Source organism: Episyrphus balteatus, chromosome 3 (assembly GCF_945859705.1).
Source record: "Episyrphus balteatus chromosome 3, idEpiBalt1.1, whole genome shotgun sequence".
NCBI classification, from domain to species: Eukaryota; Metazoa; Arthropoda; class Insecta; order Diptera; family Syrphidae; genus Episyrphus; species Episyrphus balteatus.
In genome coordinates this window covers 6,514,611-6,540,210 of record NC_079136.1, presented here as the reverse complement: position 1 = coordinate 6,540,210, position 25,600 = coordinate 6,514,611, and the positions used below count along the sequence as shown (strand labels likewise).

At 30.9% G+C, this 25,600-nt stretch overlaps 3 protein-coding genes across 3 annotated transcripts; 1 reads left to right on the top strand and 2 right to left on the bottom strand.

Moving 5' to 3' along the window:
- Positions 1-15,296: 15,296 nt before the first annotated feature.
- On the bottom strand, positions 15,297-17,278 carry LOC129916548 (uncharacterized). Its single transcript, XM_055996553.1, has 2 exons — positions 16,693-17,278; positions 15,297-16,637 (listed from the first exon to the last, which is right to left on the bottom strand). Exons 1-2 carry the CDS (start codon positions 16,735-16,737, stop codon positions 15,675-15,677), a joined length of 1,008 nt encoding a protein of 335 aa, XP_055852528.1. The 5' UTR covers positions 16,738-17,278; the 3' UTR covers positions 15,297-15,674.
- Positions 17,279-19,091: 1,813 nt separating this feature from the next.
- On the top strand, positions 19,092-19,949 carry LOC129916549 (uncharacterized). The gene is made up of 2 exons (XM_055996554.1): positions 19,092-19,221; positions 19,288-19,949. Exons 1-2 carry the CDS (start codon positions 19,180-19,182, stop codon positions 19,933-19,935), a joined length of 690 nt encoding a protein of 229 aa, XP_055852529.1. The 5' UTR covers positions 19,092-19,179; the 3' UTR covers positions 19,936-19,949.
- A 19-nt stretch (positions 19,950-19,968) lies between these two features.
- Positions 19,969-21,129, bottom strand: LOC129916547 (uncharacterized). Its single transcript, XM_055996552.1, has 2 exons — positions 21,054-21,129; positions 19,969-20,994 (listed from the first exon to the last, which is right to left on the bottom strand). Exons 1-2 carry the CDS (start codon positions 21,093-21,095, stop codon positions 19,990-19,992), a joined length of 1,047 nt encoding a protein of 348 aa, XP_055852527.1. The 5' UTR covers positions 21,096-21,129; the 3' UTR covers positions 19,969-19,989.
- Between the last annotated feature and the right edge of the window lie 4,471 nt (positions 21,130-25,600).

Sequence of the window (25,600 nt, the reverse complement as noted above, 5' to 3'; positions counted from 1 at the left end):
GACATAATCTGCTATTGCTTTTTTTCGTGATTTAAAAAAATTGTTTTTAGATGAATTTTTTTTTAGAGGCGCCACTTGCAATCTTGCCCAGGGGCGCTGGTAGTGCTTAAACCGGCACTGATGAAAATCATTTACTTGGTTGTCGGGAACATGCGTGCTTATCATGTTTAAGCCAAATTCCAACTCCAAGCCAAATCCTAATATGATATAATCAGGTATTAAGGGTAACAAAGTCTAATATTTCAATGCTGATGAGCGCCCTCTTCCTTTTACTTTTGAGGGCTAAAACTTTCATCATATGTTGGTATTGATGTCTGTAGCAAAATAATGGGTGGGGAAGTAATGAATTATGTGGTTTATTTTTTTGCCTTATAACGTGGACCACACTACTGTGCAACACCCTGAAAAAAGTTTGTATGGTGTGGCACTGGTTTATTATTTTGAAAACTTGCCGTGTTATTGCAGTTTTCAAAAATGTATAAAAATTTCCAAAGTTGAAATTAGAACGAAAGATATTACAATTTCAATGCAAAAAAACAGACGTTTTTAGAGCAAAATAACAAACAAAAAACGTTCAAAAAGAAATAAACAAACAACAGTCGAGAAAATGTGTTTATTTTTCTTTGTTATTTTTCTCTGAAAAGCCCTGTTTTGTTGCTTTTAAATTGTAATATCTTCAGTTCTAACTTCAACTTTGGAAATTTTTATACATTTTTGAAAACTGCAATAACACGGCAAGTTTTCAAAATAATAAACCAGTGCCACACCATACAAACTGATCGGCCGATCAAAAAGTTTGTTTGATCGAAAAAAATGTTTGTTGTGCTTCACAATAGCCTTCAGACTAAAATATTTCGTACACGGAGAAAAAAAGGCACCATAAAATAAGATAAGGTGATATTCACTTAAAATAAGGTAAATTTAATATGAACTTCATTTTATTTTAATGTGAATGTTCATCTTAAAAAAATCGACCAAAAATAAAAATTTTTGTATTATAGTCCCACATTAGCTTAAGTTGCAGTTTATCGTGCTTATTTCCAATAGTGAGATAACACGATGGTAAGTGACCCAACAGTTGTAGGTTTGATCCCCAGTGGCTGCCAGTTCTTTTTTTTTTTATTTGCGCATTCAAGAAATTAATGTGATTTGTCACCTTAATTTAAGGTGGAAGTCATCTTAGCAAAAAATCATGCAGAAATCCGCTGAATTTAAGGTGGGATCTGCTTAATTTTATATGGTCTGTTCTCTCCTTGTACCTAGCCGCCTATTTAGTCAACTGCCTGTGCGCACACTAGGAGCCCAACCCGACTAAACTATCGGCCGATAGAAAGTCTGTAGTGTGCGGGGGCTCTTACAGTTTATTTTTTTCCTAAAGCCTCCAAAAATGACCAACACAAAAAAAAAATGACTGATTACTACATCGCAATAAAAAAATTGTTATCCTTTTTTATTATTAATTTGACCTCTATGAATTCGCACCCTGAAAACTCACATCCAGACACCGGTAAATGGCGGTCCGATCACATTATCTGATACAACTGCATTTAATTTCCTCTACAAAATTGGTTGGCTTTCTTCTTCTTCTGAATCAGCGCGGTCGTGGGACTTTTTCTTATTAACAAATCTGTGAGAAGTTTCTTTTTCTTCCTTTGATTTTTTGTTTCCTTTTTTGGTGAAGCATCCTTTTTTCTGTTGACCTTTAAACAACCTTTTTTCTACCTTCAGTAATACATTATTTTGCTCAAAAAGTCATGAATTGACGAATTTGTAGATTTAATGTTTGCAATTAGTATATTTCAACTCACACGAAGAGAGAGAGCAAATTTGGCCCTGTAATTAGCGACACCAAATCATTGGGTAACGCCTTCGAAACAATTAAGTCATCACTGGAGTTTGAGTTTATCCGTGTGAGGTCTTTCGTTCTTGTAGATACAAACGAGTACATTTACTTTTTACTATCGGCTTGGTTGAATGGAAGCATACCACACCGAGAGTATAAGGAGTGATTCCAAATGACGAATGTCCGTTTGTAAACCTCCTACACTTCCTATGAGGTAAAAAGAAATTTATATCCACCAAAGAATGAGGAAGTTATATCTTTCGTGTTACTGATAATTGCCGATACCATTTGTTTGTTTTACGGTAAATCAATTTGGAAAAAAAGGAAACTGACTTTACTGGTCAGTAATTGGATGGTATTCTACCTTAATGAAGGATCTTCCTTCAGACGATCAGTTAGTATTGGCAATTTGAAGATGCAGATTAGATAAGAATTAAATTGAGTCTTCTTCAAATTTCAAAAGTCTTGATGCGAAATTTGGAAAAAAAAGATCCTCTTTCATGATTTGCGATCATGATATTTCAAAATTCTTCACCCTTTTTTAATGATCTTCGCACTCTGCGTGGCGTGATAATTCTTCAGATCATGAATTCTTGGTGGTCCTGCAAAATCGATGTCGGCAAGATTATTTAATTAAAAGGTTCAGAACGCTCATTTGACAAATTAGAACTTGATCAGAGGAGAGAAAATACGTATAAAGTATCCATGATCTGATCGCCGACAAAAAAAAAATGCAAGGATATAGCCCCGAGAACATACGACAAGTCCATAGGCGTTTTTAATTTTTGTTTTCTGTTGTTGATGCAGACGAAAGGCAAACCGACATGCATATCGAAGGAGCTAACAAGATACATCCTCCAGATACAAGATTATCTAATCAAGTTCTGGAAGAAATTAATGACGTGCAAATTAGGCACATTATATTTGATCACTACACAAAAGCATAAGCAGCAGCAACATGGTTTGGCAGCAGCCCATTACCATGATGCGGATGTGCATAACGAAAAAGGGTACCGCAACGCACAACTGCACTCTGAATGGCGATGTCGACTTCTTTGTGTGGATTTTGTGTTTTTTTTTTTTAACCTCGGGTGATAAAGGGAGCACCATCATCACCGACCGGTAGATGTGATCTTACCAAAAAAAAGGAGACATTGGGGGATCATCAGAACAGATTTTGTTGTTTTCCTGGGGCTTCACTGATCTAGGTGGCCGCAAAAATAAATTGGCACCTGCACACAGGTGCACGCAAAAAAACAGGGCAACGACAACGTCATTGATCTTATAAGCATTTATATAAAAATTGACAAAAAAAACTACCGCAAAGATTACCACAAAGCACATTGTCCTTTATGCTTGAGGGAAAAAGTATCAGAATTTGCATCTGTATATTCAATAGAGAAGCTGATCATTATTGGCCTCGGGATAAATGTGGCAAATGTCAAAGTCTGAGTTTAACACTTTAATTAGGTTGTTATAATATAGCAGGATTATATGGATTAAGGAACAAATCATTCTTTTGTGCATCCACACTTTGTGGTTAGTTGAATTGACTTTAAGCCAAGAACGCGTGACATTTGCATAGTCGAATTAAAAGGTTACTAAACCCTGAAGAATTTGGATTTTGACATCCATCAATTGAATAAAATTGGTACTTAATTTTGCAATTGAAAATTGGGATTTTGATTGAAATATACTCGTATGACGAATAAGTGATTTTCTCTTAACTGGTGATTTTTAATTCAATTGGGTAAAAATGTAACATTTATAATCAAAATTCCTTAGGCAGAACATTGTTTTTTAAAGAGTTTTAAGTAAGTCAAAATTTACTTAGATAAAGAGCTGCGTTTTTAAAAAAAGCAGTTAAAGTTATACTTCTTACTCACTAATTCTAGCCATAACAAAACTGTTTTACAATCATGAACACTAGATGGTGCTTCTTGGCTAATCTCTTTGATTTTTGTTTTCAAAAAAACAAATTTTCATACACATACGCCGCAAATGTAGTATAACATCAAAAACGTTGCCTTATAAAAATACTGAGGGCAAGATTTCAATAACACTGTGTAACACTCAAAATATACACGAGTGGAGACCTATCACGTTTTGTAGAGCTAGTCGCACTGATTACGAAACGGTATTTAAAGAGACCCTAACACCCCCAAAATCTGGAGTTAGGGGCAAAAAACGGTTTTTTGGACCTTCACCCATTGAAAAAATTCTAGCTTCGTCAAATTTTTGCCCATTTTTGATTTTTGTAATGTATAAAATATTTGATTCTGATAAGCCACCTAGAATTTATAAGCTGTCAAAGTTTGAAAATTCCATTTTTTTCATCATTTCCCCAACTTTGACATCAATTTAAAGTACCTATATGTTTTCAAAACAACATGCTGTTTTAAAAACAAATTCGTAAATAATATTTATTTTCAAATCAAATGAGGTATTTTTTATGAAAATCAGTTCAAAATTGGCCTAGAAAAAAAATTTTACGATTTCAACCCAGATACAGAAATTCGAACGTTTAGGGTGTTATTTTGGCACGTATTACGATAACTTGTAGAGGAGTTCAATACTATCATTTTTTTACTTTGTAATGTAATTTTCTAAAAAAACATATCAAAATAAAAAAAAAAAATTTAAACAACGGCAACACTTACTGTTACTATTGATTCTAATTTTTAAATCAATATATTTCAATCAATTGTTTTTTTAAATAATCGGTTTCAAAGTTATAAAAGACGAAAAAAAAAAATTTTAAAAACTCATCATTAATTACTATTTTTGTCCAGACTGTGAAATTTAATACAAAATGGACTCTTTAAGAAAACTGCCTCAATTGATTCCTTATCGAACATTGAAAATTATATGCTTCTATGCCTTCTAGGTTTTGAGAAAATTGAAAAATAAAAAAAAAGTAAAAAAAAAATAATTTGAAAAAATCTGACAAAATTATTTTTCCACTTTCTCAAAACCTAAAAGGCATAGAAACATATAGTTTTTATTGTTTGATAAAGAATCAATTGAGGTTTCTTCATGGGTCAATTTTTTATTAAAATTCACAGAAAAATAGTAACTAATTAGTTTTTTTAAAACTTTTTTCGTCTTTTTTTTAACTTTGAAACGGATTATTTCAAAAACAATTGGTTGAAATATATTGATTTAAAAATTAAAATTAAATGTCCAATATCGCCTTTCGGAAATGGTATCATTTATAACTGTATGTGTTGCCGTTGTTTTTTAATAATTTTTATTTTATTTTAATAATTTTTTTTTAGAAAATTACCCCTCCCTCCTAAAGAGGGGAGATAGATTGTATTGAACTCCTCTACAAAAAACCGTTATCAAATCCTGGCGCAAAAATAACATTTTTGTGCTAAAATAATTTTTTTTTAGTTGTTTTGAAATTGTTCACTTATAATAAGAGCCCCCGCACACTACAGACTTTCTATCGGCCGATAGTTTAGTCGGGTTGGGCTCCTAGTGTGCGCACAGGCAACCGGATAAACAGTCGGGTCGCTAGGAAACATTTTAGTTTGAAGGCAATTGTGTAGCAAAACAAACTTTTTTTTCGATCAAACAAACTTTTTCATCGGCCGATACTTAATCGTTGTAGTGTGCGCACTTTCATACATTTTGATACTGATTAAGAGACCGACTAAACTGTCGGCCGATAGAAAGTTTGTAGTGTGCGGGGGCTCTAAATTCTTCAATGAAAAAAAAAAAAAATATATACAAATCATTGCTATGTTTTCTTTTTCTCAAAATTATGTGATATTCAAATGACATTTAAGCAAAATAAATTCTTATTCAGGCTCTATATATATAAACAACATAAAAACGCGTTTAGCTTATGCTACCTCTATTAAACGTTGCATAAAGTCTATGAATAACAATTTTCTGTTTAAAGACATTATAAAGAGTACATAATGCTTTATAAATAGGGCTGTAAGCATACTTATATATATACTTTTTATACAAAATTATTGTAAGTATGTATGTATTTTTATAACAACCTAAACTGACCAAGTAAAAATTATAATGCAATAATTTTCACATTAAATTAATCTCAAAGAAAATACGTATGAGAAATAATCTCCCGAATCATGAATAATATATATTATATAACTGAAAAAAAAAAATCAAGAAGAATAGACCAAACAAATTGCTTTTTTAATGCAAATTATTTGTATTTTGAAAATATTCTATTGAATTTCTTTTGTTACTTATGATTAAGTAGAGTTTTGGATAACGCACGAACAAAAAATTCCATAACTATTATCCCTTTTTATTGTAATAACCCTTAAAAATATATTCTTTTCAAAAAATATCATAATATATTAAATTGATAAAAAAAAATAGAATCGACTAAAAGAATTAAGCAATAAAATTAGTTGTGGTTAAATGAATTTCACACCATCGCACATAGGGGTATTTAGTCAATTTAGGCGGACAAAACACGAAATTTTAATTTGATCCAAACGTAAAAAATCAACATCCTACTAAAAGTAGATAACTTGCTTAGCGTTTTCTTATAGTTTTAAAATTGATTATCACTTCTGGTGACTAACAGCAGCGGTCTAGAGTTCAAAGTTTTCAGCCCAAAGATAAAATTAATTTTTTTTTGTAATTTACCGTCTGTGCTTAAGTAAGTACTTTTTTTTTAAGTGGATTTAGAAAAAAGTTTTTATGGAATATTGATAAGGAGATACGAAACTCTCTACTAGATGTTGTATCTAAATGTTGTATTACTTTATAAATAAAAAAGTGATATGTTGAATCTTAATATAAATTAATCGTAAAAAAAGTAAATTTCTGTGTTGATAAGGAGATAAGTTATACAATTTCACATTATTGTGTGATAAAATTTTATGTTTTCTAAAGGTTAAACTTTTATCTAATTGAATCTGTAAAAAATAGGTGCAACTAAGTGCAACTTCGACACATTTGCCCTTCTTAAAGGTTTTAGGTTTTGAAAAATGGTTACCTTGTAGTCAGCATCCATATTTTAAGTTTTTTTAAAGATTCAACTTTGTGAATTACAGAACCTGAATCCTTATGATTTTTCCTAAATTTTAAGACCTTTATCTTGGCGATACCATTAATAGAACTCCATTTATAAGCGTTTTAACAAACCATTGGGATCCATTCTTCACACTTTTTTGTTTGATCAAAAAGTGGTTTAGGAAGAAAAATGTTTTCATTAAAATCAACACTTTAAACACTTTATTCCAGTACTAAATACCTTATTGATGAAGATAAACCGGAAAAATAATTTTGTCCGCCTAAAATTGGTAAATACCCCTATGTGCATCGTCAAAGGATCGTATTTTGTTCGTTATCAAATGAAGTAATGAATCTTTTCCTTAAAATAATATCCATCCTTTTGTGTTTTACCTGACAGAGTGTGTTATTGTTCGTGTTGTATATTAGAACAAAAACTCTATAGAAATCGAAAGGAACACACAATGTGAGAAGAGATAGATACCACTCGACTTGACTTTAAGAGCTGAGAGCTGACCAACGCATCGCAAATGACCACCAACATTAATGTTGACAGGCGTAACACGCCCCTGCCATAATAAACAAGGGTCACTATATCAATCGAAATGGTGTGGGCAAAAATTCATTGCCATGCGCACAAAAGGATCCTTAAGGAGTTTCACTAATCGGGAATTTACTAATACTTGCGTGGATCGATCGGGATACCACCACCGAAGATGATGATGCGGTATAAAAAGTGGACAAAAGGAAGCGCCTTTCATAACTCTCTGATGCAATGATCATGATTCAAACTAGACAAAAAAGGAATATCCTTCAACTAGGAACATTAAATTTAATAATTTATTAATAGAAGACTCCCCGTGGGATTGATTGGTATCCTTTTTAAGAATGCCGATTCGACAATTCGAATTTGATGAAAACCTATCAATGCATCGTTTTCACTTCACACACACACACACCGTCAATTAATCCTTGATGCACGAAGTGGGTAATAGTGCGAAAAATCACCATCAAGATATTCGAAACCGAGACGAGGTAATTTGCGATTTTAATTGCCTGCATAATTGACCCATTACGCCAGCACAATGTATGCTAATTTTTTTTTCCCACTTAATTTGGTTGCGGCGATCGATGTGCGCCTGAGATGTCACCTCAAGGACTTAAATTGGGAATTTTTCACACGAATTTTTTGACCAAAACCAAAAAACTGGATGCCACTTGAGAGCTGAGACAAAGTCTTCACATACAGCCAATCTACATAACATGAAGTCAACCACAAAGAGACAAAAGACACAAACCAAGCTCAATGGATGGATTTTGGGACATTGTGTGTGTTTGTGTGTTGTTAACTTTTTTTTGGTGGCGAGTTCTGACTTCTTGGTGGCTGATGGTTGGCCGTTGGTGCCCAATTACGAACAAATGAGGTGGAAAATTGTATCAAATGACTTAATCGAGATTGGCAGACAAAATTTTTACAAGTAGATGACTTGCGTGTGGCAATTGCTTTTGAGGAGATTTGATTTTTGACTTGAGTTTGGAGACAGTGTCCAAAAAAAAATATACCAAAAAAAAACAAAACTGAATCTTGAGCCAAAATAAGCTTCAGATTTATGTTGACAGTTTTTGTTTCACTTTATTCGCAGTAAGAAAAAAAAAAATAAAACAAGCAACATATTACCTATACTGTCGCCGTTTTCGGTATTAATTCGGGTGTCAAATTTTAATTTAACGCACAGTTTAATTAAGAGAAGAGAGAGAGAAAAAAAAAGTGCTAATAAACTGTATATTTATACACTTCACTTGATGGCATGAATGATGATGTATTGAGATAAAATGGAAGATATCTTCAAAAAAATTGAGCATCAGAATTAAGAATTATGGATAGTCTGGATCAAAACTGGATTTTATGGTTTTTCTCATAGTTTCTTTAGCCAGAACTGAACGAAACTGAAATGGAACCACACTGCAGGCACCAGCTTTCCAATACAAAAAATTATCAACATTGGATCACTCAGTCCAAAGTTACGAGGTAACAAACATTAACAAAAAAAAAAAAAAAAAATACAGACGAATTGAATTGAATATTTAAGTGGCCTAGGCCATAAACTTTGTCGATTTTTTTGGTGTATTTTGACAGCACGGAATTTCGCACTACCTAAATCAATGTAGAAATGTCAGATTCAAGGCTTTTAACAATGGTTTGTTGGGCTGGGATGGGTTTTATTCTTGCCACTAAGCCGATATGGTTCTTTGAGTCAGCGAATTGTACATGCTGATTGGGTAACTAACCTTTTTACTTGCGATATATGTATGTAGGTACTATAGCACTACATATGAACACATAGGGCAAGTTTAGGATTCGTAAAAAAATCGAACTCAAGATAACAATCAGACAGGACATTACGATGATAGAAAATGCCAAAAAAGTGGGTCCGGCAAATTTTGTCTGTCTGTCTGTATATATCTTGGTTGTAAGCAGTTTTGGGTGATTCTATAGAGGAAAAATTGAAATGTTTTTAGGACCAAAACTAGCGGTACCTGTCATATAACGGAAAAAGAAAAGTATTTTTTTTTTCAAAAACGGCTTCAATTTTTGAATTAAAAAAAAAAACATTTTTTGCACCGAAGGGTACTTGCCATAGCACATCTGGTATATGACTTAGCCGATTTCAACGAAAATTTTTATGCAAAGGCGTTTAAGTACCCGACAAACAATTTTGGTTCTATAAATACGGTGACCATCCGTCCCGTTTTACCCGGGACTGTCCCGTATTTCTACAGTTTGTCCCGGGCTTTTATTTAAGAAACCCGGGACGTAAAAGTGTCCCGTATTTTGTAATTTGTCCCGTGACTGTCCCGTATTTTTACATTCTCTGATTTTTGTATTAAATACTTTAAATACTTTGTACGGAAAACAAGAAAACAGTGGCTGGTAATTAAATTTTTTCTAATTTTTCGGATAAAGCATTAAGCCTAGTACGCTTCTGAAGCAAAGTCAAAAAACTTTTGCTGCAAGAAAAATAGCCTGGACAAATAAGTTAGAGTGACAAACGCTTTAGTTTTTTTTTTTTTTTTAATGTTCGTCAATTATTTAGTTCCAGCTTCTGTTTGTCGGGTTGCTACATTAGGTAAAATGTTTTCGAATAAAGAACAACATATGGAAGAGTAAAGAACCCAGATAAGTTTCAAAACTTTTAAGGAAACGTTAAAAGTTGTGTTTAAGATCATACAATATCAAAATCATTTAAAATAAAATTAAAATGTTAAAAAACAGCTCTCCCGTTTTTAAGAAGTTATTAACAGACATTATTATACTAAATCCATTTTCTTGATTTCTGATTTCATAAAAGACTTAAATGATTTCACCAAAAACGCTCCGATAAAATCGTTTGATATCAAAATAAAGAAAAATTATGAAAACTTTTTTTTTTTTTGAAAAATCAATATTTTCAAAACGTTCCAACGAATTTTTTTATCTGTCCCGGGTTTCGCTTCCAGAAATATGGTCACCGTATCTATAAAGCTTTACAGATGCAATTGTTGCTTCTGTAAAGCATTATAAAACCAAAATTGTGAGTAGGGTAGGTACCTAATCTTAATACATATTAAAATTTTATAAAATTTTCAAAAATACACATTTTTTGATTTTTTAAAAATATTTTAATTTTTTTTTTTTTTTTTGAAAAATCAATTATTTAAAAACGGCTTTGTGAAGTTTTTTTGAAATTTTGTTCTTAAGTGTTATTCAATTATTTCTTCAAAATTGCATACCAATTTTTGTTTTTTTGAAAAATGTTAGAAAAATTTCGTAAACAAAAATTCTTTTAAAAAAACGGCTCTAACTATTTTCAAATTTTTTTCTAAAAATTCCTTTTTATCACAGAAATCAGATGGCAAACCTTATTATTTGATCAAAGTCATTAAAAACGGTGTTTCATTAATTATAAAAACAGATTTTCAAATGCAAGAGGTACTTTTATCATAAGACCAAGTAGATACGTGTGACCCAGTCGTGCATTTTATTTTATTTTATTGCAAGAACATTTCTTTTTAATGCAAAAAATTTTGAACTTATTTTTATTCAAGCAATTTAAGCAAATATAAAAAAAAAATCATGTGTGCAATTCACACGCGGTAGAAGTGAAACCTTAAAAATATTCTTTCTTGAAAAAAAAAACCGAAAATATCTAACTTTTTTTATTTTATCACTTTTAAATCCATTTTTGTATGACAACTTACAAAAATTTTTATATCATCCGCAAGTTTATTGTTTCAGCTCGAAATATTTATATCGACCATGTCTATACAACATCTACAAAAAGAGCTAGAATTTTTTGAACCCAATCAGTTTTCTCAAAGAAAGCAAAAAAAATCATTTTTTTTCCATTCTAACACCATTAAATCCATTTTTTTAAATGACAACCTATAATAAATTTTATATCATCAATTTTATTATTTCATCTTTTAAATAACGCTTCAATTATATTTCTATGATGCCTACAAAAAAAGTAAGAATTTTTTAAAGTCAACCATGTCGAAATTTCAAACTGAGATTACGGTACTTCCTACACTGGTGACTGCTCATCGACAACAGATCTCCTCCACATGTGTTTTGATGAACTTTTCAAGTTTTTTAATTTAAGATTGTGTAAATTGTAGAACACGTACCGTTATGTGTGATATATCAAATTAAAGGTAATATTATCGGCATACGTATTAAAGTTAAATCAAATTTGTATGTGCTTTTGATTATTAGATATAACTTGTTTAGTAAAAGATTATATTTTCACCGTTATCTCAGAATTTTGAATATAAAATTTATTGAAATTTTGTTAAGTAATAGTTTATTGTATTACCTATCTACAGTATAAATTTCATTCATCTATCTATTAAAACAAAAAAGTTATAATCAATTGATTTTTCGTGTCGCTTTTTCGTTTCATCTTGTTTCAAATCACTACGATACTAAAGAAGTTTTCACTTCAAAAATCATTCTCATTTTCAACTTGGGATACGAACCTAGACTAGCAGAAGTAAAAACCAACCACCTAGTTGGCTAGGCTGACATATAATCTGTTAAGATATATTGAATCAGGCATCATTTCATATATTTTTGATGATTCTCAAACTGTAATGTAGAAAACAACTTTGTTACTTGAAGAAAAAAGCGAACAATCACGTTAACGATTAATTTTATGTCGATTATCAAAAATTACAGAATAACCCCAATGCAGTGTAAACATTTCCTTAATTATAATAAGAATCTTCATTTAAATATACTCAATAATTATGCAATCAAAAAATATCAACAAACTGTCAAGACTATGGGCAAGATGATTTTGGCTAACGAAATAGTTTTGCTTATGCTCTTTACAACAGTTTAATAATGGTTCAACATCATGGTTGAGTTAACCTATAATTTTTTTAATATGTACTTATATGATGTTTTTAATTTATTGGCTAATTTGATTCTACTTCTACGAAAAATATATATAAAATAAATCTTTCAACTCCTTGTTTTCATATGAAACATAATAATACAAAGTAATATCACAAAAGATGATTCCCCATGATGGCAATTATCTACAAATTAAACTTACATCAATCAAGTTAGTATAAGTAACTCTATCTAGATCTTAAGCAAATGTCATGCAATATAGCTGCTGTTTGTGCGGTAAGAAGACATTAATAAAGCTCGACTTAATAGTATCAATTTACTCAAAATCTGATTGTCCTATCTTAAGGATACACAAACAACAACAAAAATCAGCATCACAGCAAGGTAAACATTAATATCATCACCATGCAACAACTTTTAAGTATTAATTGATTTGTATTCCTGCGAAAAGGAATTAGTATCCATTCAGGTCTGCTCTGGGTACTTAAAGTTATTTATTAAGAATTTAATTGCAGCAGTGTATTCGGCTGTTGCTTGATTTTTTTTTTAACATTCTTATTTTTTTTTTAACAATGACTCGAAAATGGGTTAACCGTTTAAAATGTATTTTATATATAGGGACCTACACTTTTTGTTATTGTTTTTTTTTTTATAGTAATGTTTAAGGATATAGCAAAGAAGAAGTGTAGTCGTGCCAAGAAAATCCTTAAGGACAACATATGGTCAGAGAGGAAGAAAAAGAGCAGGGCATAACCAAAAAAATACAAAAAAAAAAAACTTTAAGAAATAATATTCAATTCCTGAACATTCAAGAGGAATAAAAGGTAGAGAGTGAGGTTATCCTGAATGTGCGTATGTATATAAAGTTGGTGCGCACCATAAGGAAGGTCTGATAATTGCTCATTGAAGGTTATAAATATTCTCTTCGGAGTTATCTATGCCTCCATCTGGTTGATTTTTGTAAGAAGTGTGGACGCCACGCGCTTAGCATAAAATATTCTTCTCTCAAATGGATACATATATGATTCAAAATACATGCATATTTTTGTTTGTATAGAAGATCAATGTTCATCATTTGGTACCTTGCATTTAGAGTATTTTTCATGCACACAGTAGTTGATCTATTTACATAAACAGGGTGATTTAAGTTCCATACAAAATGTTTCAAACATTCGAGGATAAAAGATTGGGTTTTTCTAAAAGTTAACTCTCTTCAGTTCGTCACTTTTCTCTGTTTACAATCTTGAATACTGAAAGCACCCTGTTTTGTCACATTTTGTATTTGATATTCAACAATGGGCTAAGGGTAGACTTTGCTCGCAGGTGAATCGGCGCAATGCTGCATATAATTTACATAGTTAAATTCTTCGTTTCTATATTTCCATATCAATAAAATATCAACATGAAAACTTATGTCAACAATCGTCCAGATGAAAGATCCATCTTCAACTTGTCAAATAAATGTCATATTGATTTTTTTTTGTTTTTGGTGCGGAGAATACATTTTGAAATTGGTTTTGATGTCTACCTTCGTCGAAGTTCAGCTGTTTTTACTGTATTCGCATTTTTGATAGTTCTTCTTTTATTATGTTATGCATAAAATAATGAAGATCAGCTGAAATATAAGCTCATGGGGATGCTAAATTTAATGTGGCATTTTATGGTTGTATTTTGGTTTGGTTTATTGGACGTGATTTGTAGAGTTTCACTTCATAAACCAAAATGATGAAAAGCATTGATTTTTAAATATAAAAGAGTTGATGTACGAACTCGGAATGTCCTTTTGGAATCTTATCATTTAAAAATATGGTAACCCCCCGAAGCTTCTTGATTAATTCTTGATTTGACATTTGTAAGGGGCACGGAGTGGAGAGGCGACCAAAATAATAAGACCACAAGACAAGAAGCTTCGACTTAAAACGCTTTATTGCAACTAAAACTAACAATGATAAAATATAATACAATTAGGTTCGCACATTTATATGCATTCGACAATGCGTGTACATAATCTTAAAACAGAAAGCTGTAACATCATTCGATTTGAGGATTATAACAAAGTTTATAACATTTTGAGAGAGTACATAATATCAATAATATAGGTAATGATTGTTCAGAAATATAGGGTGTTCATATAATTAAGTCATTGATTTAGTTTTATTTCTTACACATTATTCTTCAATTATTTCAAAAGAAAGTTATTCTCTATTCTCTTATCTTATTATAATATTTTAACAGTTTGTCTCCTTTGAATTTTGGCAACATCAGCTTAAAATTTGAAGAACTTCTAATGGCAAAATAAAAAATCCAAATACTGTCAAGAATATCACCCAAAATTCAAATCGTAAAAAAGTGACACTTCACAAAAAATTAAAGCTCTTACCAAGATGTCTATCAAAATTTAAAGATTGAACTAAGGTTTTAATTCGTTTCGATATAATTTGATGTTGATTCTCAAGATACTATCAAAAAATGCACCCATAGGAAAGGAACAGAAGCCAAAGGACTTTGTTTCTTGCAATGCAACAACGACCGAAGGCTTGATTCCAAAACAACATATGTTGCAAGGATCTTCATCGTCGTCATCATCGTCATATGGTGTTACAATTCTTGTTCAAAAAAATATCTATAAAGGTATACAATTTTTTTCTTCCTTCATTTGTATCCGTCGATTACAATTTTTCGAGAAGATTGCAAAGAGGAGACCCCAGCTCAATGAGCAAAGAAATTTACTTTTTTGGACAATTTTTTTTCTGAATTTTAGACAACACCAAAGATACCTATACATGAATTTATTTGGAGTAAATAAAATTTGTTGGCTTCTAGAAGGAAATACAGACAAAAAATTGTTTTTTTGATCTGAGGTTGAATGCCAACGCGCCAACCATGAAACGGAACAGTTATAATAACACAGAAGACAAAAAAAAAGGTTTCCTCCTTGATGCACAGGATTCAGAGGAAGAAATAATCTGAATTGCTACAGTGGCACACGTGTAAACAAATGACGGCGTGTGCCAGATGGTGTGTGTACCTTTTTTTGGGGAGGATATAGAAGATAGAAACAAAAAAAAAATACAAATTCAAGTCATTTTGGGATCAAGATCAGGATCAACGAGATGCCGAAATAACTTTAGCCAACAGAATTTTAAGCGATGGTATTTTGATGAATCTAAAATCTAAGTGAACAATAGAATAATTAGAAATGGTCCAGTTCTGCACTCTCGTATACTTATCCTGTGTTGAAAAGTCGTGAAGGTGATTTATTAATGCATCTTTTATTTATTTCCCTATTACTCAGTTAAGAAAGTTTTGGTCACCTCGCAGAAACACAAATCATAAATGCAATTATTATATTTTTCTTTTATTCTTGATTCTGTGAAAATATAATAACAAATTTCTGAACTAAAACAGAATTTTCTTCAAATTGATGATTTACATTTGCTTATTCTCTGCCTTGGCAGGTTGAACACACTTCACTTCAACTTCATTGTACAGTTTCTTCAAAGCTTCAGAAGCTCCTTCCACCAAACGTTTATGACAAGCAACTGTCGATCCAACAGCTTTACCAAATACGTCCTTTGAAACAGCAGTAATGAATTTCAAATTCTTTACATCCAACACAACGCGGTTGTTAACCTCAGCTAAGTTATTGACAATGCAAAAAGTTCCAAGTGGAAAACTCTTAGCAATTTCACAAGAATCTGGCAAATTTTGAATATCTCCAACAACTACTGCCAATGAAGACAAAATCTGTGTACTCTGGTTCTTGTAACCTTCATCAATGAGTGTAAGATTGTGGACACAAGTCTTGAGATTGCTATTAACTTGGACGAGGATTTCATTAAAGGCTTCTACATACTGCTTGCCACATTCCTGGGTCTTCTTAATTTCACCTTCTACCAAATTCAATGGCCTGAAAATATCGTTCATTGCGCGTGCAGTCAAAAGTTCCGATTTGATTCTGATTGATTCAGATGTTTCAGCACTAAGGGTAACCATTTCCATAAAAAGTTCTTCGGTAGCAATGGCTGATGAGGAGACAACATTTCGAAGACCTAATTCAACTGGTCCCATTTGTTTTATAGGTTTTGGGGCATGATTTGGACCATGTTCATGTCCATGTCCGTGGTTATCACCATGTCCATGACCATGATTATCATGACCATGACTTGGTCCATGATTATGCTCGCTTTTAATATGATTTTGTTCGACAATTGGAACCAATTCAAGAGATTCCTCACTGCTTTCCTCGTACTTTACAACTTCTAATGTTTCATTAGAATTCAAAGTAGATGCATTGAGGTTATTTGAATTTACTTCAATTTGTTGTTCTTTTACTTCGTTGAATTTAAAAAGATCAACTGATGAATCAGCAATAAATGGTGTACCTTTGACCTTAAATATAAATTAATTTTGATTGAAATATAAAATAAAGAAATACAAAACTTACGGATAGAATACCGCAAAGTACGAAAAATAAAGCTTGTATTTGCATTCTTAGTCTTCTGATGTCTTGAATTGTGTTTGTTAATAAGAACTAATAGCATTAAATTTGGTTTTCCTTTTTATATAGACACAATTTATAGAAAGATAACAAGAACAAAACGACGAAAACATGGTTTTTTTAGATAATAACTTGGGTGGGTTTTTTAAAAGAAATATTTTGTTATCTGATTTGTACTTTTTCGGGAAAGATCACATACAATCTGTGTTTTGATATAATTTTGGTAATGAAAAACTCGTGTTTACATTATTTACATTATGAACGCAATTTCTATGACTGGTTCAAGGCTTAGATTTTTAAGATGTAAAACTTTAGACAAAGCATACATTATTTTTTTTTGTACACAAACAAAAAATATCTAAAACCCAAATAACGAATTTGTTGGTTTTCTGAAAACTTTGCATTTGTGTTTCTTTTTTGCTATTTATTTAAGAAAATAAGTCCAGTCAAATTGTGTTCACTATTCAGGCTTATAAAAGTGCAAAGTTATGGCTTAATTGACTTTAATTTTGGGGTGCTGAATAGGATTTTGAATTTCTCCAACAAAATTTTCATGGAAAATATGAATAATTAATTAAAATTAAAAAAAATTCATTGCAACTTATGATTTACCTATTTTTGTATACGACTATGGTTTCATACAAAAAGTAAGCTTATTTCAAAGCATTTTTTAGCGGAAACAAACTCATACACATAAACGGATTAGGCAAAAATTGTTAGTAATTGTATTTCCTTTTTTAACATACAATTTGTTTTTGAGTTAGTTAGACTTAAAGACAATTTAAACAGAACTTTGATTGTTTAAAAACAGTTTGACTTGTTGAGATCGCTTGTTCGGGTTGAAATCTAAATAATTCTGTATGGTCAAAATCGTGAATGTACAAAATTCTTATGTTGAAGTCAACGTGTTTTGTATATCTCATGGTTATTTGCGTTTAATGTCAAAATTCAAAAAGTTCTTTACCGATCGCTTTCAAATTTTAACATAAAGTTTTATTTTCATTCCGATAAGTTATTATATAGCTACAAAAGCTGCGTTCCTTTGGAAATATTTATCTACTGCTTGGTACTTTAAACTACTTTGAATTACTTTGCTATATTGAAAAAGTAGTTCAAAGTAGCTTTAAGTACTAAGCAGTAGATAAATATTTCCAAAGGAACGCAGCTAATATAACAAAAAAAATTACATTTTTTTAGCAGTAAATTTTTAATATAACTATCTAACTAAATTTAAATATTTAAATTTGGGAAAATGGAAATGGAGCGTTTTGTCAAAATTTGAAGCGATCGGTTAAGAACTTTTAGATATTTGCTATTAAACGCAAATGAAAATGAAAGAGCAGAAGTTGTATCCCAAAAAGACTGCTGTCTATTTGAGTGTTATATTTCTGCAAACGGAGTTAATTTTCGTCTTACATCACACAGTTCTCAGGAAGCTTGACAACTGCTCTTAAAAACAAAAAGTGAGAAAGTAATTGAAAAACAAATATTGCATCCGTTGAACGTGGCTTAGAGGAGCTGAGGAGTCAAGAAGAGTGAAGAGAGATATATAGTTATAGATGCAATACTGGGGTGGAATACTATGATTTGTTATCGGTGATAGTCACAAGAGCCATATTGGTGATTTTCACCGATCACATTTCACAAAACACAATAGCCGATTCTATCCCTGAATTTTAAGCAGAATTTGCAAAACTTCTTTGAAAGAAAGTAAGTGTGAATTTGATGCTTTTATGATTCTTTTCTAAAATTATTATCTATTCTATTGATCCTCGAAGGCCTCGTCAAAAATGAAGTAGGTGCAACCTATTGGTTTTCATCCTTCATACGAATATATGAATTATTTTGATTCTGACCTTCGGAAACTAGAAAATTGGAAAAATCTTTTAACGATCTTGATGTAGGTAGTGTTAGTATCTATCGAAGATTCCCTTGCAGATTAATTTCTGTAAGATATAACAGTTCCTAACCATTTTTTATGCAGTTTTAGATTCATAAAGGAGTAAATTTTCCAGACGTAGAAAACAAATAGCATTGGTCCATTTTAAAAGGTCGTAAACAAGGGTTTTATTCAGACAACATCATAAAGAACTCACCTGAAAACAATATCTGCCGGATCTGACTAACGGTCTAAAATAATTAACATATTAAAATTGCTTCAAATGAAAACAAAATTATCGATGTAGTTAAGAAATTAAGACATGAGCATTATTAAATTATCTCATCAACCACCCAACCCAAAACAATTCTGTTATCAGACATGTCTTACATCGTTTCGCTTTTATCTTATTGTGATCGAAAAATAGTATTTTATTATTTTTAGGAAGATAGTAATACAAAGGCTCCCCATTAGGCATATATAAACTTAGACAATTTTACTTCTCTTCTAGTTTCATTAATTTTACGACAGAAATATCAATCAAATAATTCAAAATGAAAGTATTCTCCATTTCTACAATAATTTGTGTCTTTCTCGTGAGTTTTCTTTTATGTTTTTAGCTTTAAAACTTTAACGAAACATACATATTTTTTTAAAACAAGATTCTAGCTGAATGCCAATATCATTCCCAACACAATCCAAATGGTCCAGTCTATGACGGTCTCGACTCTGTTCTCGATGAAGCTGCAAAAAATTCCCAAATGTTTGCCAACGATCTAACTCAAAGAATGAATAAAACTTTCAATACTATTGAGGAAAAACTTGAACAATGGAAGAATAACAACGCTTTCAGCAATCAATTAGAGATGTTTGAAACCAATGGAAATCAATGCGTCAAGGAAAACGAAGTTGCTTTAGCTCAATTTATGAGAAATCTTGTCAGCACTTATGACTTGTGTGCTAAAGAAGTTAAAAAACTTGTTTCCGAAAAACTTACCGCCATTACGGATTCTTTAAAATTCATCAAGAATGCCCCACGTCAAGTTGAAAATATTTCTGCAGAATGTTTCGCTCAGGAGGAAAAGCCAGTCGATTTAGCTGTAAGTTCTCTTTGTGTAGTAACACGCATTGCAAATATCGAATTGATTACATCGGAAGCAAATGATCTTGTGGAGAAATTCATTCATCAAGGAGTTGCAGAAATTGAAGCTTTTGCTGCAACAAATTGCAAAGGAATCAAAGAACTTGATAGAGAATTTGTTGAAATTTTCACTAAAATTCAAGCTTGTGTTCAAAATAACAGACAATAAAAAGATTTCTTAAATTCATTCTTTAATTAAACGAGTATTTTAAAGAAATGTGTCTTAAATTTCAAAACTTTCTTCTACACTTTCAGGTTCTGGTTCAGGACCCTGAGTTGAGTCATCAACAAAATTGATGCAAGTGATAAGATCAGTTATAGTTTGATTTAGATTGTTAATGAATTCCGGAATCGAAGTTGTTGCGCATTGTTTAATGTTTGCTGCAATAATAGGTCCATCGTTCTTCACTTCTTCAATAGTAGCTAAAGCTATTGATTTTGTTTCTTTGATATCCTTAGAGATCTTTTGAATATTTAGAAAAACTGTTAAAAGTTTCCCAAGCAAAGAATGACGTTTGGCGAATTTCTTGTAAATACCAACAAGTTCTTTAACATTCGCTCTTATATCTGTAATTGCTGTTTTAACGTCTCTTCGAAGTCTTCCAATTGATGTTTCGGTGTAATTGTAACAAGATCCAATATCTTGACTTCCTTCTTTTAGAGTTGAATTAATAGCAGGATAGCTTGAATAAGTGCAATATGCAGTTCTTCCTCCTTGAATTCCTAATCCATAAACTTTTTGTATCATTCTATAAATAAATTTGATAATTTTAATTTTATTGATTGTTATCAATCCGGCTTCAGTTTCATTGGACAATTCAATAAGGATCTGAATTGTTTCACGTGCATCATCAATGTTCTCTTGAAAAATGTCTTGAATGTCATTTTCTTCATCAGCAGAAAGACCTTTTGAGTAGAGACCTTTTAAATTATTAATATTTGGTAGACTAACATTGTAGTAGTAAGAAGATTCATCCTCGGAAGGTAGTTCTGGTTGAATTGTTCGAAGAAGATCACTCAATTGTAAAAATGAATGACTGTCAATTATGTTTGCTGATTTAATGTTTCGACTAAGGTCAACTGAGGCTGAAAGTTTATTGTATTCCAGTTGAAGAAATTCAATTATTGGTTTCAGAATTTCTAGTTCATTTTGGTTGAAATTTTTGGACTTTGCTTCTTCAAGAAAGTTAACTCGTGGAGAAGTGATAGATGATAAGCTGTGCGCTTCCTGAAAATAAAACAAAATAATAATAATGTCTGCTGAATTTGTACTTTATTGTAACTTACTCCAAATATAACTACTGTAAGTGCAATAATCAACAACTTCATTGTTTAAACTAATAATACACCCGAATCAAATGAAAGTCAATAAGTAACTAGTCTTATCGTAGAATTTTTTGGTTGGATTTAATAATAAAAAAATTATTCTAAGTTATCTATGCGTTAATAGGTTTCGATTATTTAATTTTAATCAGTAATGTTTACAACTAGGTACTTTAAAGTTGGTAGCAATTTATGATTATATGCGATTGAAAGATAAGGTCTCAATAAAGTTAAACGAACTTTGAGAGTCAAGCTTTTTTTGCATTGTATGTGTGGTAAAATAAAATATTGATTTGGATTTCTAATACATTGTATCGATACCGTGGTATACGTTTTTATCTCCTTTGTTTTGGGGAGTAACATAGTCAAAACATAGGTGTATATCATGTTAAAACCCTTTTTATTCCGTAACAAACTGAATTTGTAAAGAAGCTTTGTTGTATTTTATAAACGAAAACCTTGAATTTGAAGCAGGTCCCAATATTCTTCCAAAGTTTCTGACGTACTTCTGCTTTGCCGAATTCTATTTAGGTCCAACTTTTTAGTGCGGAGTTGCACCTTCGAAAAATATCCATGTCATGTGCCATAATTTAAAATTGTTTTCTAAATGATGCTGTTAGCTTGTTTCTGGTCATAATGAACATGAACAAGAATCCACTGGGGTTATGTTTATGTAAGTGATAACAAAGAATGATTTCATTAGTATCTTGGATAAGTCTTTGATCTCATTGATTATTTTAAATGTGAAATTCTTGTAGACCCTTTATGAGGTGACCTTAAAAATGAGGTGTTTGTAAACTATTTGCTCTGAAGACTATTAGAAGTCCGTTTCCAAGAAAGTTCGATATCGGATTTTTGGCTATTATTCTATAGAACGGTTATTGTTATCGAAAACAAGTTTTGTTTGCATATTTTCTTAGTTTTGTATCACTTTAAAGATAGCATATATACTTTTTTTTAAAAAAGCTATAACACACTACTACGGTTTTTTCTCAAACTTTTTTCTCGAGTTATATACGAATTACCTTGAATAACTTTTTTTATCAAACTTTTGGCAATTGAATTTTAATGCTGAAACGAAAAAATGCTTGATGAAACAAATAAAATGCACGAGTGGATCGCACACACCTGATCTTATGGTAAATGTTGCTTGGAATTTTGATGCTTGGTGTATTAAAATTCATAAAAAGAATAAATAATAGAATAAAAGAATAAATAAATAAAATTTAATTTCCAAAAAAAATATTTGAAAAAGTTAAACATGTTTTTTAAACTATCTAACTTATATCTTTTGAGCTCCAAATTTTTATTTATTTGCTGTATTACCAAAAATATTCAGCGTTGGAATCGTTTGTTTAAAGATTAGGTATTTTTTTATAATTAAAAAAAAGCAAAAAACATATGTGGGCTATTTTTCAGGAATTACTATTTTTCTAAAATATTTCCAACAAAAGCAAAATTTTCAGACTATTGTTAATCATTTCTGGCAAATTATACAAGATTTACCCTAGCAGCTCTATATTGACTAAATTAAACTTAGTAAAAATTTAACACAGAACGTAACAACAAAAATTTACTGTGAATTACTCTACATATTTTCTTCTATTAAAAATGATTTGGAATTAATGCTTTCGAACACTTTAAAACTATGGATCATCCATATAAAAGTGCCGTAAGGTCAGATTGACTTTACAGACATTTCGTGAAAACACACATATCGTAATGGTACCTATTTACAATAGTTCTCAACTTATCCTATCTAATACACTAAGCACTCTAACAACCGGACATAAGCGTTTGGATATTCGAAATTTCCGGAAAAAAAATTTATTTACTTCCTTTAAACAGAAAAGACAGTAGGATTATTATGCAAAAAGCTCTTTTCTCAGTTTTCAGTATTTTTTCTTGAGATCCATCTTAAGAAAATGAGATCGATCTTAAGAAAATGTTCTGAAAATTAAGAAAAGGGCTTAAGGTAATGTTTTTGCAGACGAACCATATTGTTTTAGATTTTCAATTGAATTCATGTGTGATAGCCACAATTTTTACTTGCGATATAGGTACTATATATCAAGTTATGCATTCGTACAAAAAAAAAATAAAATGCACGACTGGGTCGCACGAACTTGCTCTTAGAGTTGAGATAACATTTTTCCATGACATTACGATGGTAGAGAATGCCAAAAAAGTGGGTCCCGGAAGTCCGTCTGTCTGTCTGTCTGTCTGTCAGTCTGTCTGTCTGTATAAGGACCTACAGCCTAAACGGATGGACCGATTAATGTCAAACTTGGTATGTAGCGTTATTTGGCGACTCTCCAGAGGGGTTTTTGGAATTAGTTTTTTTGGACAAAAAATAACGGTACTTGTCATATACCGATTTTAGTAAAATTGAAATATCTCGAAAACGGCTCCAACGATTTTGTTTAAAAAATTCAAATGTTAGTTTCAAGCTAAGGTCTATATTTCAATGAAAAAATTTTTTTTTGAAAATCATTATTGATCATAGAACCGTTTTTTTTTCAAATTCGAATATCTCTGAAACTTCTTATTCGATTTCAATGAAAGTGAAGAAGCATTTATATAATTTAAATATAAACCAAAAATTAAATTTCAAAAAAAAAGAATTTTTGGATTTTTAAAAAAATTTTGAAAATTTTTTTTTGAAAAATCAAATTTTCGAAAACGGGACATTGAATTTTTTTGGAAATTTTGTTTTTAGATGTTGATTAGTGATTTCTACAAAATGGCATACCAATATTATTTTCAAACTTTTTTTCCAAAAAATTATTTATAAAAAATTGTTTTTTTAAAAAACGGCTCTAACGATTTTGAAAATTTTTTTTCTAAAAATACACGTTAATATATCAATCAAAACTGCATACTTGTTTTGGAGGGCAATTCAATTTCAGATTTTATTTTATTTTTTTTTTTAAACGAATTTTATTTTTTTTCAAATTTCTATATAAAAAGTCTTAAAAATTTAAGCAATTTTAACTCCAAGAGCAAGTTCGTGCGACCCAGTCGTGCATTTTATTTATTAAACGATCAAGTTAACATTCAATTAATGCCAGAGAAACAGAAACAAAGTCACCTTGCTGCCCTGTTGCTTTGTCTCCCAGTCGCTTCGTCGCCTTGTCACTTGTAGTTTTGTCAGCCTGTCGCCTTATCACCTTGTGCTTTTGTCGGTGTCTATTATTTGTCACCTGGCACTAAGATTTTGATATCAACTTAGGTTGTTTTTTTTTTACAGTTTTGTTATCGTGTACCGCATGCGCGTAGGAAGGGGGGGTCCTGGGTGAGCCAGGCCCACCCTAGAAAAACCGACAGTTCTACGGAACCTTTAGTCTGGTATTAGCTACCACTAACATTTTTTTTTTAATATCGCTTGCTGAGAATTATAGGGCTGTATGTATGTTTAATAATTTAATTAATTTTTAAATTAAAATTAATTTTTTAATTAAATTTAAGTTTTTACAAAATTAAGATTTTTGGACGTAAAATATCTTTTAAGCGGTTATATAAACGAAAATGGTGTCCAAGGCCTTTTTTGTAGAGCGTTCAATTTCATACAAGAATATGTAAAGAAACCTGCTAAAAAGCCGATTTATAAAATCATGATTGTTTTTAGTAAAAGGATAATATAAAAAATGGAAAATTGCGAAGCGAAGGACCTTTCCATTAATACAAAGATTTCATATTTGGTGAGTATATTCTAGAGATGTTTGGCAATCTATCGGAGTATAAAATCAAAAAAAAATTGATTTTTTTGAACCAGCCTTGTGTTTATGTATATTTTTCTTAGTCAGCGATATGTACATATAAATACCCCGTTTATATGAGCAGTCTAAAAGGTCGGATTCAATAATTAGCTTTTTCAATTTAGGCCGTGTGTGAATTGCGTTAAATAGTTAACAGCATGTACAATTTTTGACACTAAAAAAAAAATGTTCAGCTGTTAAAAATGTATTGGGTTAAATTTGAGTTAAATTTTTTTTGCAGATGCTTTTGTTTTGTTTTTTTTTTTATTAAAAAGGAGTAGGAAAAAGGAAAGGAAAGGCAGACAAAATTCTAAAAAATAATCCATACAGCTGAAATTTTTTTTATTAACCTCAATAGTGTCAAAAATTTTACACGGTATTAACTATTTAACGCAGTTCACACACGGCCTTAGACCGTGTGTGAATCGGGTTAAATACTAAGCCGATAATATATTTTTGACACTTTTGAGGTGAAAGGATAATTTCAGTTGTCAAAAATTTATCCTGCTGTAGGAGCCGGTTAAATTTTTATTTTCATAGAATAAATTTTTTACAGAATTTTTTGTGTATTTTTTTCAAACTGAAAATAATACATAATATCAAACTAAAAATTAAGCCAAAGATAATTTTTTATTCACCAGACATTCAAATGTCAAAAATGTATCCTCTGCTAAATATTTAACATACGGCCTTAGAGTCACATAGTCACCCGCTTACAACAACCTTTATTTACAAATTTTTATTTTTATGTGT

Coding starts and splice junctions, on each gene's coding strand:
- LOC129916549 (XM_055996554.1), top strand. CDS start 19,180: ATGAAAGTATTCTCCATTTCTACAATAATTTGTGTCTTTCTC. Junction 19,222..19,287: donor CAATAATTTGTGTCTTTCTC/GTGAGTTTTCTT, acceptor TTTTAAAACAAG/ATTCTAGCTGAATGCCAATA.
- LOC129916548 (XM_055996553.1), bottom strand. CDS start 16,737: ATGCAAATACAAGCTTTATTTTTCGTACTTTGCGGTATTCTATCC. Junction 16,638..16,692: donor TACTTTGCGGTATTCTATCC/GTAAGTTTTGTA, acceptor TTTATATTTAAG/GTCAAAGGTACACCATTTAT.
- LOC129916547 (XM_055996552.1), bottom strand. CDS start 21,095: ATGAAGTTGTTGATTATTGCACTTACAGTAGTTATATTTGGA. Junction 20,995..21,053: donor TTACAGTAGTTATATTTGGA/GTAAGTTACAAT, acceptor TTTTATTTTCAG/GAAGCGCACAGCTTATCATC.